General features: G+C 37.4%; 1 protein-coding gene across 1 annotated transcript in view; it reads right to left on the bottom strand.

The window, feature by feature from the left end:
• The window catches only part of TASP1 (taspase 1), a 264853-nt gene extending 252196 nt beyond the window's left edge, over positions 1-12657 (bottom strand). Inside the window, exons 1-3 of the mRNA XM_063108924.1 lie at positions 12634-12657; positions 4201-4418; positions 771-838 (exon numbers count right to left, since the gene is read on the bottom strand). Of these exons, the coding sequence (XP_062964994.1) occupies positions 771-838; positions 4201-4345 (213 nt within the window). The 5' untranslated portion in view covers positions 4346-4418; positions 12634-12657. The remainder of the gene's footprint in view (positions 1-770; positions 839-4200; positions 4419-12633) is intronic.
• Positions 12658-16388: the final 3731 nt, after the last annotated feature.

Below are 16388 nucleotides of genomic sequence, written 5' to 3'. Positions count from 1 at the left end.
TCTTACTTATTTATGGGATTTCATTCAAACAAAAAAGCTTGGATCTCCAATAAAGCATAATCTTTCTTTTAGGTGGTATGTAAATATAAATGAAGAGAGCTCAGACAGACCCATATTTACTTAATATACAATATCTAATTAACATTCTATTTGTATGAAAAGTAACAGAAAGTTTGCCTGCAAGAGAATATAGTCAGAATCAAAATAAAAACAAACAATATTTCTTGAGTCCATTCCTTCCCCCAATTTAAGTATTCAACAATTTAGCAAAACCTCAAAAACCAAAGAGAAAAAAAAGCACAAGGAGTATAAGGACAAAGCTAAACTCAGAAATGACAATGAATCTGCTATGAAACAAAGTACATGATGAAAAACAGAAGGAAAAAGTTCAAAATAATCTAAGAAAAGCACCCATTTTAATTTGTATTATCTTTTTCTCTATCATGGCAAGACATACTGGCTGCCTTTCAGCTGTTTTCCCTACCCCTTCTATAGAGTTCGATGCCGTTGCAAAGATTAAAAGAGATATGATTATGTGCCCACAATTCCAAAAATATAGACTTTAATCTGGGGAAGAAGGGATAGAGCTAAGCATCATTTGGAGAATTAAAAACACAAACAAAGCAAGACCCCACACATATAAGCAAAATAATTCTGTGGTATAAACCAAAGACTGTCCTATAAACAAAACCTTAAAATTGGGAATTTCAAGGTAATGCTACTTTAGGTTCAAAACTGAAATATTTAGATCATACACATTCTGTCCATACCTTCTGACAAGCTCGCTTGCATACATGTTTATATTCCTTGGCTTTGGATTCAGAATGATAACCTGCACCTGTAGTAAAAATATAAAAACCAATTGGTAGTTACCATTAAAATATCAATGACCTTGTTTATATTATATAAATAGTCCATACAAACTGATGCTGTCCTAGTGAAAATAAAACTATTGCCCTAACTGTATGGAGTTTTAAAAATCTAATAGCTTCTTTCCCTACCTGTTTAATATCATGCCCTGTCTCTTTTTTCAAAAGCTCATTTCCTGCCAGAAGCCTTAAGAAATAGCTCACATCTCCAAAGAGGCTTCACGAAGGTCATCTCCCCTTCTCCTTTTGAGAGTCTCCCTCCAAAGACTAGAGTTCTTCTTTTGGTTTGGAGCCGAAAACCCCAAAGTGTCAGGGACAAGGTCCCTTCAAGTTCCCCTGTGCTGACCTTTAGAAAGCCCCTGCCATATGGGAAATTACTGTTTAGAATTCAGAATTCCTGAGAATAACTTCAGAAAACTAGGTAGACTCTGAATAATATTTGAAGTTGAGGGGTCTTACAGCCCAGCTGTCCACAACCTCCACCAATACCACTACTCCCAAGCAAATACTTTTTTTTTTTTTTTTTGGTCTTTTTCGTGACCGGCACTCAGCCAGTGAGTGCACCGGCCATTCCTATATAGGATCCGAACCCGCGGCGGCGGCGGGAGCGTCCCCGCGCTCCCAGCGCCGCACTCTCCCGAGTGCGCTACGGGCTCGGCCCCCAAGCAAATACTTTGCATCCTCTCACCACCTGGAATGTTGCTCAGGAGGTCTCTCAAACATCAGTGATAGCACATTCCCAACTTTCTATTAGAAATCCTGGTGGGTTCCTGTGTTTTAATCAAATACCCAGGAATTTCCTCAAAAGAATGGCTCTGAATAAATTTGATTCCTCTAAGAGGATTCATCTTGCTTAGATTAGGGACTTGAAAATAATCTAAACAAGAAAGAAACAAAGACAAGAACCCTTAAATTCTCTTGATAATTAGGCCTCTAATCAAAGTTCTTTAACAGCGCAGTTAACCACCTACGCCTCACCTCCCCAAAGCCCCATGGGGTCCAGGGTAAGGAAGGTTAAGAACTTCACCATTAAGCCTCACAACTCTTCCTGTGGGTCTGCAGACTCTGACACAAACCTAGCCCACCTTTCCTCAAGGCAGAGAAAGAAGTGGCCCACAAAACTATGGTACAAGGACCCAGGAATAGCAGAGAAGATGCCCAAGCAACCAGAATCCATAATATATCCAAGTCGTAATCCTGTCTCTCAAGAGAACTCTGAACATTCAGAGAGCCACTGCAGTATTTAATAGGCTTCTCTTCATGGTTCTCTAAGAATAGGTGATGCCAGGTCTGTTGTCTTAGATCTCAGAGGCCCCAATATTTCAGTAGTGTTTTCCAAAGCATGGGATATTAATGCCAAAGAGATGAATTTAGTGTACGGATGATGGCATTAAATAGCATTAACATGTAAAATCCTTCTGATAAGAATAGTGAAAAATTCTCCACATGGGCCCAGTATATCTTTAATATCTGGTTAATACTTGCTAATTTCCCTGTTAAACAAAGGAATGGAAGGCTCAGGATCCAAGCTACTGACTCAATAGCATCTGGTTAAATTTTACATTGTTTTATTTGCACTCTGTTTAGTTATTTTTCTTTATGGCAAGTGATAGTGATATTTCACTTAAATAAATATGTTTCATCTTTCAAATTTTAAAATAAAAAAAGTGTTTAGTTTTTTTAATCTTAGGTAAACTAGTGTAAGTAGTATACAGACCTGCGAAAAACCAAGAATCTACTACTCAAACGATTAAAGTTTGAGCAAGTCTACTCTAGTGCTAAAAAAACCAGCTCTACTGGATGAAGATTTGAATTTTTGTCCCTTAAACATGCAAGATAATACATTTCTGTATAATTAATCTATCTGACCTTCTAACAACTTAGAAGTGGATGTCTCCCTTAATACACACAATTCCCTGCCATAATCCAGATTTCCTCCTATTCCGCTGGCCTCCAGCACCACACTTACCTGAGATATATTACCATCTAGTGTATGTCTGAGAGAGGAAGGACAAAGTCATAATAGTCACAGAAAGCAACGCTTTCCAATTAATCAAAAGCTGTATGTTATTGCTTGTTACAAATTTCAGACCTTTCTTGTACGCTTTCCAAATTCTCACTCTGAATCAGTAACTCACTGGGTACTACAGAAGATGCATCAGCAACATGGTACAGTAGGAAGAACACCAGACTAGGAGTCTGAAGGCAAGAATTCTAGTCGCAGGTTCTATTTTTAACTTAATTATTTCTATAATTAAAGCACCTGTAAGAAAAGGGAATTAAATCTGTTATTTTTTTAGATCCTTCTGGATTAGATTCTTTATAAGCTTTCAAGATTGTCCACTCTAGATACAGCCAAAGATTAATAGCCAGGCAGAATACCAGTTTCACAAGAAGAAACAGGTCCACTCCTTACTCCATATTAAAGCTCTTATTCTCTAAATACACTCCAAATCCTGCTCCTATCTTGCTTGACTGTCTGGGGAAAGCTAAAAGGAGACCCAGCCACTCTTCTCCTCACATAGATTATTGAGTTTAGATTCTGAATTCAGGAAAGTAAAAATGGCCAAAGAAAAAAGAGCTTGCTGAGCAGAACTGGGCAGAGATGCATTGCTCTGAAACCCAAGACCCTTTAAAGATGGGGGACCCAACGTTTGAACTTCACTGTGTCTGTCCTCAGGATCCTCTGAAACAAAGAAATCACAGGCTGGTGCAATGCCAAGAGCACCAGACTGGGACATAAGGGCCCACTTAAGAGTTTCTCGGCCTGGCTCTAGTACCAACTAACAGTGGGGCTAAAGTCACTTAAGACACTTAATCTATCTGGTCTTAATGTTCCTCATTTATAATATGAAGAAAGCAAACTATCTCTAAGATTGTGTAATTATACTGTAAAACAATCATAATCTAACATGAAATTAACAAAATTTTTTCAGCAGCATTATTTTTCGAAACACAAGCCAGGGTTTAAAAATTACCTGTCTGGTCTTAACAGTACCTAACCAGGTCAACGGTTCAGACCCACATACCAGACAACAGTCAAAAAAAAAAATTACCTAACCTAAATATGTCTTTTATTACTTGGGGTAAACGTAAATAATAGGGTAGGAGAGTGAAGAACACATAGGAAGAGCTGACATTATAAGATCTTCCAACTTGGAGTAGGACGTCCTCGCTATATGAAAGTCAAACAATCTCTTTGGTTCCAATTCCTCTCTGGCAGTTTGCCTCCTCCAGATGTGAAATGCAATTCTCAGTGTACTTCAAGGCAAAAAATAAAAATAAAAATCCACATTATTTTCATCTTCCAACTCATCCATGAAGGGCTTACCTGCATGCACCAGCACAAAGCCCCCTCGTTTCTCTTTATGGGACTGCTTTGCTTCCAACTCTTTGGCTGTTATTTTAACAGCCGAAACCTGAGATGATCTGGAAGGTAGCCCTTCTCCAGAACTCATCCCCTTCTCCATGGTCATTCTCCAAGATTACCATCTTCTTTGGGAAAAGAGCATACTTCCAACCAAAAGTAATTACAAGAGAGGAATTATCCTAGAGGAAAACAGGCAAAGATGGTATGCATTTCTTTCCACCAATACACACATTACTTATACAAATTCATGCAAAGATACCTTTTAAAAAATCTATTTATAAATTAAGTTGGGTAATACAAAAAATATAAAATGGTTAGAGTTTAAATCTCTCTGTCCACTGACACTACTTGCTTAAAGTCATAAACAGAAGAACTATTGGAAAACCTTAAACTGAGTCCAAAAATATTTTATCTTCCTTTTATCTACATTGAAATAATCCTAAATAACTTAAATATCACTTTCTACGCCCTCCAAATCAAGTGCTAATAACCTCTGGGACATTCGGGAATCACAAGTGGTGCTGGCAATATCACTAAAATTTGATATAAAGCCTAGATTACTACTTACTTAAATAAAAGAACAAAGCAACATACAGATTAACACCTACCTGTGAAGAACCTCTTAAGGAAATCAGTTTAATACTCCACAGCTCAATTGTAAAACACAAATGTTAACGATATTGTATGACTAAAGCAAGAAACTAAAATAACATTTCTGCAAATAGTTGTCAATTTTCATGAAAAGCTTTACTGAGGTTCTCCACAGATAAATGATGAGACATTAAATTTAGTAAAACAAATTACAGGCAACTTATGCCAGAGAGCTGCTAATTTCTCTCACTATTTATTACCAGCTCACAAGCTTCTAGCAATCCTGGCTTAATAACAATAAAGACTGCAGAACACATTTCAGATTGGGAAAATTGGATCATTAAAAATTGACACAGATTTAAAGGAAATCTGAGTAAGGTGGTTGAAACTACTTAATATCCAGATTCACACTCTTAGGTAAAATTCTGCACCTTATACCAAATTGAAAAAGGAAAGGGAACAAGAGCAAGTCTTCTGATATGAAGAAGTGATTTAGCTGCCTAATCCAAAAAGCAGAGCTATTCAAAGTGTGGTCTGCATCTCTGTGTTTGTTACCGTCCACAAGAGATTATTTTAATATGTTGCTTTATATTAAAATATAAATGAACAATGAACACGATTTTCACAATTCTTTTCTAACTTCCTCGTGTTATAATTATATCTTTGAAACAATTTTATCCACTAAATCTAACAAAAATTTGAGCTTTTTTTTTTCAGTTGTTTTGTTTTGTTTTGTTTTTGCCTTTTTCTGCATTTACAGAAGTATTGGCCCAAAATAGATTGAACATTTAAAAAAGCTGGTTCTTTATACCAAAGATACTCTAAGAAATACTGGAATATAGTATTTTTAACTTCCCTTAATTCCTGGTTAAAAAGAGTCCATCTAAATTTTATTATATAGATTTCATATATAGGACAAATAGTTTTAAATCAATTATATATACACACACACTGTTGTGTTAAAAGGCTTGCATATATTCATAAAAGCAGGGAACAAATTTATTACAGAAGTGATTTTGATTAAATAACAGAAAATTAAAATGCCTGTTTATGTTTATGTTTCATGGTGGCACCTATTTCCCTAATGTTTTTCTTCCAATTACTTCGCAAAAGTCTGCCTCAATCATTTTTATTTTATTTTGGTTATTTCTCACAACATTTCTCTCAGATAGGCTACCACTTAGTCGTGTATCAGTTGATGAACTGGAATTTAGTGGTTAATCTGCCAACCTACACATGCCACCATGTCTGTATCATGCCATCATGTCTGGCCCGGCCATGAAATGAGTTTGGGCCCACTAGTCTAAGAACACAAACATAGATTGAGTGAAAACTCAGGCTTTGGAAAATTAAGAGCTTCAAGGGTCCCCAGTAGCTCGCTATGATTGTATAGCGGAAAATTAAGAGCTTCAGTTAAAATGAAAACACATCTAAGCAGTACAGATTATTAAACCTCAACCTACTCTGACTCACTGTCATCTGATGTATCTTTTCATAAATAAGAAATAATAACATTTACATTTTATAATAAACAAGAAAATAATTAGAACATCTACATTTTATATAAGGTTTGATGTACTAGGCATTCTAATATATACGAAAGATTTTAAAACATTGTTTCTCAATGTTGTCTAAAAAGAAATAAAATGTGGAAGATTGATTAATATGCTCTTTATTGAGCAATCTACCCTCCCTCAGAAACTATCAGAAATGTATTTATTTAGCAAACCATATAATCTCAACAACTCCCTCCAAAAATGCTGGCCCCAAAGTTCTGCTGGACTAGGAAAGGAATTCAAGTAAATGAATTATCCAATATACAACTCAGGCCTCCAACTCCCAATGGTTACTGAAATATTTTATACTCAATCAGAAATGAAGCAATTTCTACTCAAACATCAGTTTTTGTTTAACTCGGAACTCATTAAAGGTCTGACTTGTCTAATAAATAGTTCCAATAAATGACAAAAAATTTAAAAAATGATTTGAATGGACAAATCTCAGAATAATTACATAATGGTTTAAACAAATAAAAGATGTTAAACGTCACTCAAAAGAAAGATGCAAAATAAAACTACACTCAACTGCCATTTAACTTAGACTGGGAAACATCAAAAAATAATATAACATGTTTTGAGGTAGAGAAACAGGAGCTCCCATAAATTGCTAGTGGCAGCAGAAACTCGTACAACTCAACACAGGCAATCTGGCAAAATCAATCAAAATTAAGATATGGACCAATAATGTCTTGATGGAGGTGGTTAACAACAAAGGCAACCATTGGAAAAAAGGAGGAAGCTCTTGATATACAGATATGAGGCAGTCTCAAAGATATTTGGTAAGTTTAAAAGGCATGAAAAAAAAAATTTTTTTTTTTTGATGGCTGGCCAGTATAGGCATTGAACCCTGGACCTTGGTGTTATCAGCACCACACTCTAACCAACTGAGTTAACCAACCAGCCCGTAAAATTAACTTTTTGAAAGGCATGATACACAAGTATATGCAATAGCATATTTGAGAGGGGGGAAGAACACAGCTAAATATATATGTAAAGCATAAATCTGAAAAGATATACCAAAATAGTATAATATGGTTACCAGAAGATTTGGATGACTAATGAGCAAGGGTAGGATGGAAATTTCACTGTTCACCCTTTTGTACCTTTTAAATTTGAACCATCTAAATGTATTACTTACAGAAAAAATTTTATTCATTTATTTATTTATGGGAACACCAAGTAAGAAGCTAAGTCCCAGATGCAAAATAGGATAAGCTGACTGGCTCAGCAGATTAGTGTTGGCTCAGCAGGTTAGTGTGCAGTCTTGTAAAACCAAGGTCAAGGGTTCAGATCCCCCTATCAGCCAGCCAGAAAGAAAAAAAAAAAAAAAAAAAACAAGCCAATGAGGTCACACTTAAAAGCTTCAGTAGGAGGGAAAATGCCATAGCCCAATGCCACTTAGGGAACGAAAACACAAAAACATGGCCGATCAACAGTACTGACCCAAGGGATCTTTTGTTTTCATTTTTCTGAATCTTGAACTTTTGAGGATGCACAAACTATGCCCAAATTTGGTAATCCAAACTGCGGGGGGGGGGGGGGGTCGGGGTGATCACAGTTAAGACTAGGGAGGTAAAAATAAATCAGGACTGTAGCTTAACATCAAATATGCCTATGATGTTTTTATCATATAGACAACCATTATCACAAATTATCTGAAATTGATGAAGTATGCTTACACCAAGACACTGATCCACAAGAACAATATCTACCACTTCAACTTCAACTAAGCTTTGAGCAACACTCAACACAAAAGGTTTCCAATGAAAGAGATGCATAGGCATGTAACAAATTAACACAACAAAAAACAATTCTATAGACCATTTTTATAATGTCTTTATTTCTGAATAATATATTTCAATATGGACATTTTGCAATTTTCTACCAGTAATGATATTAAAATCCGTTATGAATATTATTTCTAAAAAACACTGGCAATTTGTCCATCCTCTGCAACAGTTGCTCAAAAAGCTATTACCCAGCAATTCCACCCCAGGTGTATATACCCAAGATAACTAAAAATGTATGTTCACACGAAAACTTGTACGCAGATGTTGATAGCAACATTATTAATAATAGCCAAAAACAACCCAAATGTCCATTAACTGATGATGGATAAACAAAATGTGGTATATTGATACCATGGAACATTATTCAGCCATAAAAAGGAATGAAGTATTGATACAAATTATGGCATGCATGGACATTGGAAACAATGAAAGACGACAGACAGAAAAGGTCATATATTGTACAATTCCATTTATATGAACTGTCCAGAATAGGCAAATCCATAAGAGACAGACAGTAGATTAGTAGTTACTTAAGGCTGCAGAGATGGGGAGGGGAATGGTGGGGAGTGACAGCTAAACGGGGGCAGATTTCTTTTTGTGGTGATAAAAATGTTCTAAAATTGATTGTGGTGATGGTTGCAAAACTGTGAATATACTACATGCCATCCATCTGTACACTTTAAATGGGTGAACTGTCTGATACACAAATTATATCTTAATAAAGCTGTTTTTAAAAAAAAAAAAGTCTTCCCATATTTGTTATCTTTACCAAGTTACTAAACCCAATGGCCTTTCCTTAATCTTCTGCTTGCAACCTTTGATTTTCTAAATCACCTACTCTCCTTGGCAAGCATGCAAATCTACTCTCTTAGCTCTTCATGACCCCTCTGATCCCATTCTCAAATGTCTCCTTTCTACCAATCTTTCAAAACTATCCTCTCAGCAAATAGATGATTCCTAACTCTTTATTGTCTGTCTTGGGCTCTAGCCACAAGTTCTAGGGACAGCTCAACCTGATCCCCCTCACTCTCAGCCTGCCCAAAACAAGCTCGTTTTCCCCCCAAAATCTAGTTCTTTCTACATTATTTCTTACTTTACTTAATAACACTACCCTTTTCTAACTCACCTTGACGTCATTTCGGACTGCACCAAAGTTTCCAAATCCGATAGATTTCTCCCTCAAGCATTTAAACTTCCTTTCCCTCAACCCTGTTCAGCCCATATACCTCTCAGTATAAATGTTACAAAAAGCATTTTAACCTTTCTCTCCAAATGCAGGCTATCCTAAAAGCAACCATCTACAAAAGGCTGCCAAAATATACCTCATAAAGGACAACTCCAATCAAAACAAATACCATGCCAAAAGGCATGACAGGCAATACATAAAAGAGTAAATATAAACTCAATATCTAATATTAAGGAGAGAATATTCAAAGAAATAAAAAGAAAAATGAAATTTTTCTAACTAGCACTATACTGGCATCATAAACTGATGTAACTATTCTGGGAAAGGAATCTGTCAGTAAGTGTCAAGAGGCTTAAGATGTATAATTTTGTATATAACACCTTTCCAGAGATACTCCATTATGAATTAGTCTATACAGACACATGTTAACGATACTATGAATACCTCTAAGAAGAACTAGGAGTCTGAGGGTCAAGAATAAAAGGGAAACTTGATTTTCTCCTAATAACCTTTTGTATTTAGATTTTTTTTTTACTTGGTACTATCTACTAAAAAGAGATTTAAGTTGGCCACCTCTGAGACAAATATGAATGTAAATTAACTTGATTATCAAGGCCAGGAGAGAAACTTAGAATAAAACATTGTTTCTGCTCCAGGAACTTTCACAGCACTAATTTAAGGTCTTAATCTTGACCTCATCTCTCTCAAAGACTGTTTTATTTTCCTACTGCATATGATGACGCTTCTTTTTTCTTTAAACCATTTAGATGACTGCCATATATCCTGTTATTGTGGTGTAGAAGTTTTTTACTCTGCTTGCTCAAGTCTTCCAGAAGCAGTTGAAGGAGGAAGTCAGTCATAGAATCCACCCAGCAAAAAGCTTTTACAGTAGAAATCCAAGCCTTAAGTTAATGCAACTGACAAAAAAGAACTTCGTTGTTACTTTTAATATTATGACATTGAAGGTTTAATGCCTCATTAAATGAACTCCAGAACATAATTAATCTTGATCCAGTAATTCCATTTCTGAGAACATTTTCTACCAAAATAACTTTAAACACAGAAAAGGTTCTATGCCTTTTAGGCTGTGTTTAACACAGGATAATTTAGAATAGCAAAAATCTAGGCACAACCTAAATGCCCAACACAGAAAAATAGTTAAGAAAATGATAACCTATACATTTATGGTCAACTGATTTTCAATAAGGGTGCCAACACCATTTAATGGGGAAAGGACAGTCTTTTCAACAAATGGTGGTGGGAAAACTGGATATCCACATGCAAAAGAATGAAGTGGACTCCTACCTCACATCATACATAAAAATAACTCTAAATAGATCAAAGACCTAACTATAAGAGCTAAAACTTATTAAACTCTTAGAAAGAAATACAGAAGTAAATTTTTTGTGACTTTGGAGTTGACAATGGTTTCTTAGGTGTGACATCAAAAGTATAATTAACCAAAGGAAAAAAAATTATACTTCACCAGAATTTTAAACTGTTGTGTTTCAAAGTACACCATGCAAGAAAGTGAAAGCCAACCCACAAAATGGGAGAAAATGAACGAAAATATTGCAAACCATGTATCTGATAAAGAACTTGTAACCAGAGTGTGTAGAAAGAACTCATTCTACCTTAAAATAAGACAACTCTGGAAAAATAGTATATACAAAGGAATTGAAAAGACATTTATCCAAAGATACACATAGGGCCAATAAGCACATGAAAAGATGCCCAACATTACTAGACATGAGGGAATGCAAATTAAAACTACAATGAGCTACCACTTCACAAGCACCAAGATGGCTGCCAGTATAATCAAAAAGGCAGAATAAAACTTAGCAAGGATATGGAGAAATCAAAATCCTCATAACCTGCTGGTGGGAATGTAAAATGGTGCAGCCACTTTGAAAGACATCTGGCAGCTCCTCAAAAAGTTAAACACAGAGTTACCATATGACCCAACAATTCTACTTCTAGGTAGGTACCCAGGAGAACTGAAAACATGTATGTCCTTTGGTTAGAGCAGGGTGTTATAACACCGAGGTCAAGGATTTAGATCCCCATACTAGCCAGCCACACACACACACACAAAAAAAACTGTCCACACAAAAACTTGAACATGTATGTCTACAGCAAAATTACTGAAAATACCCAAAAGATGAAAACCTAAACTTTCATCATCTCATGATGGATAAACAAAATGTGGTATGTTCATACAATGTAACATAACTCATCCATAAGAAGGAATGAAATACTGATACACAGACATGGATGAACCTTGAAAACATTATGCTAACTAAAAGAAGCGAGACATAAAAGCCCACATACTACAGGATGCCATTTACATGAAATGTCCACAATAGGAAAATCCATAGACACAGAAAGTAGATTAGTGGTTGAAAGGCCTGGGAGCATGGCTAGAGAAGAGATCCTAACTGAGAGTGACTGTAACAGGCAGGTGATGAAAGATGTCAAAATGCCGGGTTGGTGGAACTATAGTGGATCCCTTTTTAAATCTTTCTGCATTTTCCAGGTATGATGTAAATGGTGGGGAAACGCTTTATTTACAACAAACAAAAAAAGGAAATTATTAAACTCCCAAATGTATAAGTAAAAATTCCTCAGCTTATTATTCGATGGTCTCAGTCACATGGTCCTCAAGATACCTTCCTTCCCCTCCCCTACAGAAGCAAGTTGAACTCTCTCCTACCGGAAGCACAATACCCTCTATTTCCAGGACACCTCCAGCTTCTGATTTTCACCCTCCTCTCCAGCTGCTTCATCTTCTCTGTCCTTTCCTCCTCCTCTTCTTCCGCCAGAGCAGTAATTGCTAACGTCCCGCGGGACCCTAATGAGGCCTCTATTACACTATAGGGCTGCCTTGCACCCAACCCGCTACCCAGGACTAGGGCGCACACTCTCGGGTCTCTGCAAGCCTCTGACTCCGAGACACATCCAGCCCTCGACTGCAAAGCAGGTGACGAACTGCGACAACTCTCCATACACAGAGTCCTTCCTCCCGTCCCCGAAGAGGCGAAGAGACCGCCAAGACCGAGACAAGGCTGGGAAGGGAGCCGACGCGGGCCCCACGCGAGACCCAGACCAGGGGATGAGGAGCATCCCAGGCATCCTCCTCTAGCCCCGCCCTGGGAAGGGGGTGTCCTGCGCGCCGCCCCTTCCCGGCCCGGGAGAGGATGTGCCAGCACGGAGACAGTGGCGCGGAGGCAGCAGCAGCACGGACAGCGTGAGAGAGAGGGACACTCACCCGCGTCAGCCCAGAGCCCTCACTGCGCCGGAAGTAGTCACCCGCCCGTTGCCAGGGTGAGGAAGCGGTTGTGACGTCAAGCCTTCCCATTAGCCAGTCCCTGGACCACGTGGCCGGAAGCAGGCGCCCACGCGCTGCTCTGACTCCTCCCCCCGCTTTGGAGCGGCTCACCTGGCTTCAGAGGTGCGCGCGGACTTCACCTAGAGCCTCGTTCTAAGCTGCGCAGGCGCTCTTGCCTCTCTCTCCCGACCCCGCCCCTTAATAAACCCACCGGTGTACCTGTATCTGATCCGAGTGCTGGCTGATCACCGCTGTGGTATGGTTGAGATTAAGCTGGTCATTATTGATTGAGGTGTCGCTTAAGAGTTTAATTGCACTCAATCCTTGCAGCACCCCTAAACAGTAGGGAAAACTAGGTTCCTGCCTGAATTGCATGTGGCAGGTGGAGGTCGGCCTTGTCCTGGGGAGAAGGAAAATGGGGGTGGCCTTACTTTTACCGTCTGGGATCAAACACCAAGACCCAGTAATATTTGTGTAATCCCTTTAATGTTGCCTCGTAACTATTAGCATGAATCCTTTAACATGTAACTAGCCTTAAACCTGTTTGGGGGAAACAGATTTGAAAAAGTAGAGCAGTATCTCTCCAAATGTGGTTCCCAGATCAGCAGCTTTAGTATCACCAGGGCTCTTCATAAAAATGCAGATTCTTAGGCCCTCACCTGAGACTTAACTAAATCAGGAACTTTGGGTCTGGGACTCAACAGTCTTTTTTAACAAGCCCTCCAGATGATTCTGATGCACCTAAACTTTGAGAACCACAGAGCTTAGAGGGACTTTCTTCGTAGCCAGTTGTAGAGATGGAGAGGGTGAAGGAATGAGCTCTTCAGCAGAGAGGGGAGGAACCAAGAATTTGGGCCTTACAGAAATCAAGAAACAGGTCCACAAGGCAGTTTGGGGCTGGGATGGGAATGAGTCTGTGGACCTGACTCCTAGTCTGGGATTCCTAGATTTAAAATGTTACTTTTTAAGAAATGATTTCTTAACTGTTAGTAATTCCAAATCCATATTCAAAAATTTTAATTGTCCAGTGTATTTTTCTGCTAATATTCTGTGTGAATAGAAAATAAAAGAAAAAAAGCCTATTGTGAAATTTATCTATAAAAATAGAATTTTGGAATTGAAAGTGAATGTAGGAATCCATGTTAAAGTAAGTGATTTGAATAATGAGACAAAACTGCTTAATGCTTACATTAACAAATGATGAACAGCAGTAGTGTAAAGGTTAAGAGCAAGGATTTTAGAACCAATAAGATCTGAGTTCATATCTCAATCCTGCCACTGCCAATTACGTCACCTTGAACAATTTACTTAATCTTTCTGTGACTCAGTTTCCATATTTATAAAATGGAGATTATAATCTCTCCGAGTTGTTGTGTGAAATAAATAAGTCAATATATGAGAAATAGAAAATTATCAGGCCCATAGTAACTAACCAATAAATGTTAGTTTTAAAAGAAAGAAAACTTCCACAAGTGCAGATTTGTTACTGTGAAATATGCAAAGAGCCAAACTTCTTTCTCAAATAAATGACATGCAAGTATTTAATAAACCAAAATGTCCACTTTGCTCTGAGGGTAACTGTTCTTGAAATTTGGAAAATAAACTAGTGCTGCATAACTTGGAGGTAAAGTCTGTATAATAAAAGCATTCATTTATTCAACAGATAAAATAGACCTTACAAAACAGTAAAAGGTGCTAGAAAAATGAATGCTTGAAAGAAGGATGGCGGGGTGTCAAAGGAGTCAGCAACCGGTCAATCCCAGAAGCCAAGGACATTCAGCTCCCAAGGATCAACTGTACCAGCCACAGGCGTACATGTATATAGACATAACAGGCAAAACTTGTATTCAAACAATGCACAGTTTAGATGAGAGACTATATAAACATAGTGCAGCAGTTCTCAAAGAGTGGTCCAGGGTTCACTAGACCATTTTAGGGGTCATCAGAGTTAAAGTGTTGTTTTATAATAATAATAACAACATGTTGATTTACCTTTTTTATTCTCATTTTCTCATGAGTGTAAAATGTACAAAAATTCATTGATAAAATTTCAAATTTTATATTGCAGCTAACCTTTGGAAATTCCCACTTATCAAGTTTTGTAGTATCAAAGAAGAATATTCACAATTATTTAGTAAGGCTATTAAAATACTCCTTCCTTTTCCACTAAAATTTGTGTGAAGATAGATTTTCTTTATACTTAAACCATTACAACACATCACATCAAATTGAATGCAGAAGCAGAAATGAGAATCCAGCTGGTTTCTTTAATCCACATAGAAAGGAATTTGTAATAATGTAAACATAACACTTTTTTCACTACTTTTTTCTCGTTTTAGGAAAATATAATTATTGTTCATTAAAATGTGTTGTTTATATTACCATGCAATGGATTTATTGTTATTTTTAAACAATTTCTTTACATTTCAGTTTTAATTTTTAGTAGGTTAAATATTAATAAATAAAACCCACATAAACTAAAACTTTGGAGTTCTATTATTTTTATGAGTATAAAGGTGTCCTGAGACCAAAAAGTTGGAGAACTGCTGATACAATTATTATAAATATAGCCTGTGTAGAATACACCACCTCCACCCCCCGGCCCCAGCTAGTCTAGATTCCTAGGTTTTATTAGTTAACTTGGGGCATTTTTTTTTTTTTTTTTTTTTTAACTGCTGACTTCTTGGAGAGGCTGGTGGAGGGGAGGAAATTTATTACATAGTAATAGTAAAGGTTGTTACATAGTAATAGTAACTGGAATAGATTTTGTTGCCTGGAAGTGACATGAAAGTCATAACAAAACATAATAACATAACAAAAGTAAAATATGTGACATTGCCTCTGCAACTAGAGGAAGCAGCAAGGATGGGAGAGGAACCTAAAGAATGTTAGCAGAAGCTTAAAAGGCCTTGAGGAGGCTGTTCAACCAGGGCTTAAAGGGAGCTAAGGAAGAAGTTATTGGAAGCTAGAGAAAGGGGACCTTGTTATGTTGTGCCCAGGCTTTGGGGAGTTTGGCCCAGGCTTTGTACAGCAGACCCAAACCATCCCCACTGTGCTCTTTCTGAATTCCTGACCCACAGAATCCATGAGCATAATAAAATAAATGCTCTTTTTCACCATTAAACTTGGAGTGGTTTTTTACACAGCAATATTAACTGGAATAGGTGAGAACAAAACAAAAGATGTTAAGTATTTTGAGTTGCATAAATATGATCCCTTCAATTGTTTAAACAATGTTGTTACCTATGTGTCTCCAGAATTTAACTACATTATGATAATAACCTCCCAATGTTGCTCTGCACACTTTTATCTTGGGTTTCCCACCCAAATGCCACCCTTAGCTTAATGCTGTTCAAGTAAAAGCAACAAAATTCCACCGAACTTCCATTTAGACCCAGTTTTTCAAATTTCTAACCTGCATTGGGTGTGGTAGCCATGAGGTCCTTTGAAATATTAAGAATGAAGAGGCAGTCCCTTCCCCAGTGAATAAATTCACACACACACACACACACACACACACACACACACACACACACACACACACACACACACACAAAACCGGGGGGGGGGTGGGGAAGAAGATATAACAACCACAATTACTTGAAGTTGATACAACAAGCAAACAGAAAGGACATTGTTGGGGGGGAGGAGGGAGGGAGAAGGGAGGGAGGTTTTGGTGATGGGGAGCAATAATC

The sequence above is a fragment of the Cynocephalus volans genome, chromosome 1 (genome assembly GCF_027409185.1).
Source record: "Cynocephalus volans isolate mCynVol1 chromosome 1, mCynVol1.pri, whole genome shotgun sequence".
NCBI classification, from domain to species: Eukaryota; Metazoa; Chordata; class Mammalia; order Dermoptera; family Cynocephalidae; genus Cynocephalus; species Cynocephalus volans.
Note: the sequence above shows the minus strand (reverse complement) of the source record. Positions and strands in the feature narration are given on the sequence as shown.